The sequence below is a fragment of the Brassica oleracea genome, chromosome C4 (genome assembly GCF_000695525.1).
Source record: "Brassica oleracea var. oleracea cultivar TO1000 chromosome C4, BOL, whole genome shotgun sequence".
Taxonomy (NCBI): domain Eukaryota; kingdom Viridiplantae; phylum Streptophyta; class Magnoliopsida; order Brassicales; family Brassicaceae; genus Brassica; species Brassica oleracea.
This window is the reverse complement of record NC_027751.1, coordinates 42,517,920-42,521,664: the sequence shown is the minus strand read 5'-3', so window position 1 is coordinate 42,521,664 and position 3,745 is coordinate 42,517,920. Positions and strand designations below refer to the sequence as shown.

Sequence of the window (3,745 nt, the reverse complement as noted above, 5' to 3'; positions counted from 1 at the left end):
CATCACACTGGAAGATATATATTGGGATAATCGGCACTTAAACTGTTGTTAAACATACTCAAAAACAGAAAAGGGTATGCGATTTTCAGTTTTCTATTTCACCAATTGTTAATCTATCACCAATTTGGGTACCTAAATTTTTAGGTAGAATTATTTTTGTTGAAAAAGAAACAAGAACTGTGTTTAAACATAAATATGATTACTTGTTGCTGACGGTGGTTAACTACTACTAATATTTTATTAGATAACTAAAGGTCATTAATAATTTAATAAATTCATGAACTGTGGCAACTTTCATCCATCCCCACATAAAAGCCGTCTCGAAATAGTAACTGTCGTGAACGTGATATTTGCTTCATCGAGTACAAATTTGGCCACTTACAACATCGAATATCCCAAAGATATATACCAAGCCTTATGACAACTTTTAAGTTTAATGTACTTGGACGATTTTGTCTTAGTAAGACATTTTAGTTTTTTTGCTTCTTTTTGTTTGTTTGTTTCCGTCATGTATAACGTGATTTTGTTATGATTATTTGACATGTTCAACGAAGAAGGTAGAAGGAAAAAGACATGACCAAAGGGCAGTGTCGTGATTATAATATCAGCTTTGTCCACTTGTCACACATTTTGCTTTTATAATGCAGCAATACCATTACCAACCATACGCTTATCCGACCTTCAATCAACCCTCTCTCTTTCTTTCTTTGTTTCTCTCACTAACATTCCTCATGGAATATTCCGGCGACCACCGATTCGACGTGATTATCGTCGGAGCAGGAGTTATGGGAAGCTCTGCAGCGTACCAGCTGGCCAAAAGAGGCCACAAAACTCTCCTCCTCGAGCAATTCGACTTCCTCCACCACCGTGGCTCTTCCCACGGCGAGTCACGTACCATACGCGCCACTTACCCGGAGGATTACTACTACACCATGGTTTCCGAGTCAGCTCAGTTATGGGCTCAGGCCCAGTCCGAGATCGGATACAAAGTCCATTTCCCAACTCAGCAGTTCGACATGGGCCCTAAGGACCAGCGGAGCCTCCTCTCTGTTGTCGCCACGTGTCGTAAACACGGCTTAGCTCACAGGGTCATGGACTCAAAGACCGTGTCTGAATATTTCTCCGGGAGGATCAATATCCCGGAGAACTGGATCGGAGTCTCGACGGACCTTGGCGGAGTTATCAAACCGACCAAAGCCGTCTCCATGTTCCAGACGCTGGCGTTAAAGAACGGCGCCGTTTTGAGAGACAACACCAAAGTGGCTAACATAAAGAAAGACGGTGAAAACGAGGGAGGGGTAATAGTCAGCACGGTGAAAGGAGAGAAGTTCCACGGTAAAAAGTGTATTGTTACTGCCGGTGCATGGATAGGTAAGCTGGTGAAAACGGTGGCCGGGATAGAGTTTCCGGTGGAGCCGCTTGAGACGACGGTGTGTTACTGGAGAATAAAAGAAGGCCACGAGGACAAGTTCGCGATAGACTCAGAGTTCCCTACGTTCGCGTCCTACGGAACTCCTTACGTGTATGGAACTCCATCTCTGGAGTATCCGGGACTTATCAAAGTGGCGGTTCACGGTGGTTACCTCTGCGATCCAGACAAGAGGCCATGGGGGCCGGGAGTGAAGCTAGAAGAGCTTAAAGAGTGGATCAAGGAGAGGTTTGGAGGGATGGTTGATACTGAAGGACCTGTAGCGACTCAGCTTTGTATGTATTCAATGACGCCAGATGAGGACTTTGTCATTGATTTTCTCGGTGGGGAGTTTGGGAAAGATGTGGTGGTCGGCGGCGGGTTTTCTGGTCATGGGTTTAAGATGGCGCCTGCGGTGGGGAGGATATTGGCGGAGCTGGCGACGGAGGGAGAAGCTGGAGGAGGAGTTGAGATGAAGCAGTTTAGTCTCCGGAGGTTTGAAGAGAATCCTAAAGGGAATGCCAAAGAGTATCCTGACCAGGTGATACTTGGTAGTTGCCTTTGAATAAAATTTGTATTGTTACATTTGATTACAAAGTGTCAACTGTTGAATAAAAATACAAGCTTGTTGAAGAAGAAGAGTGTAAAACTTTTATTATATATATATATATATATATTTCAAGTCTTTTTCAATTGCCACTTACATAAAGCATAATAGAACTTGTGTGGTGATAATCTTTTCTGAATGGTTAGGGAGAGTCTCTAAAGAAAAAAAAGAAAAAAAATAAATGAAAAAGGCTATAATTAGACAGAACCGGTGCTAAACTAAGAGGAAGAAGAATCAGTAAAGACCCCTACGTGGCTCATGCGTATTGGCTGTAGTCTTTTTAGATTCTCTCTCCGTCTTTCCTAACCTTCAAAAAAATTCTGCGAAATCTGAAGGACAGATAAGCTTGAGAAGCTTCTTCATCCTCAATACTTCGATTCCACGGATCCATGTCATACCTCTCTTATTCGTTTCTTGCTAAGTCGAACGAATCATCACCACTTGATCGAATTTAGGGTTTTCGATATTTTCTGATCCGAATCACGCTCCTTAAAATTGGTGATGAAAGTCGAACGAAGAAGATATATGGATCTTTTCGTAGAGACTTGCGTCAGCGTAGTCTCCGACAGAACTGTTGATGGAAAGAGAAACAGGGTCAAACTCGTCCCAAAAGTTGAGAAGAAGCGATCGAGAAGAAGAGGATGTGAAGGTTATCGAGTGGGAAGAGTTCGACCATGAGCTAACGCGGCTATGGAGAGTCTTTCTTCTGCTCTCAAATTAGCCACGGAGAAGAAGCTATCCCTTCAGCCCAAACTCGAGTCGCTTATTCAGGTTTTTTTCCTCTTACCCATTTGCTTTTTTGATCAATTTCAGAGTGTAAAGCATCAATTTTTAATTACTGGCAGTGTCTTTAGGAATGTGATTGAAGCTAGGTAGAAACTCACTCAAAGCAACTAGATGTGTTTTGAGGACTAGTAGTGTGGACATAGTCCCGTAAAGGAGTGGTCTTTTGTTGTTAATAATGCACTACTTAATTAAAGAATCAAGACTTTTCACCATAAGAAGTTTATATTTTGTCTTTATCTACTCAGTGAGCTTTAATTGCTTGAGATGTACTAATGAACTTGAAGAGATGCGTCAGAGGCCGGAAGCAAGAAAGATGCTTGTGGAGAAGACATCAGTTGCTTGTAAACTCACTGAACAAGATGTTAAAACGAAAGAGGATAGTCTGAGTGCAGAGATGAGATCTTTGCTAGTTGGCGGCACAACACTTTCAATCGCTAAAAGCAAATTGCAGGTATGATCTCATCAACTGTCTCTTGGTTTTGTTATTAGTTAGTGATTTTGGGTAAGTATATATTGTCCGTGCTATGACCAATTGGTGAATGATTGACTCTTTGACACAGTATTTTACCTTAAGTTATCAAAACAAAAAAAATTTAAGAACCTCTAACAGGAGTTCTCCCATTGGACCATGAAAAAATCAATTACACTAACAAGAGTTCTAAACTTTTCAAATCACCCAATTAACTATAAAATTATTCATTAGAGCTCCTAATGGGCTCTTAGCATTGGAGTTGCTCTAACCAAAAACTAGTCTTAATTTAATCTTTTTAATTTAATGATTAATTATGTTTTATTTATTAAGTAAATCCAATTAGAAATGGATATTCTTAAAAATATACTAAAGTTAAGTTCAAAAAAATATATATACTAAAGTTCTAAAATGAGAAGTTCTTTCTTGCCTCTTTCGTACTACTTCTCTCCTCTTTCATGTTTTTCATATTTTT

The 3,745-nt window shown here is 40.4% G+C and overlaps 1 protein-coding gene across 1 annotated transcript; it reads left to right on the top strand.

Annotated features, from left to right (window-relative positions):
- Window positions 1-656: 656 nt before the first annotated feature.
- Window positions 657-2,084, top strand: LOC106337378 (probable sarcosine oxidase). The gene has a single exon (XM_013776476.1). It carries the CDS (start codon window positions 732-734, stop codon window positions 1,971-1,973), a length of 1,242 nt encoding a protein of 413 aa, XP_013631930.1. The 5' UTR covers window positions 657-731; the 3' UTR covers window positions 1,974-2,084.
- The last annotated feature ends 1,661 nt before the right edge of the window (window positions 2,085-3,745 follow it).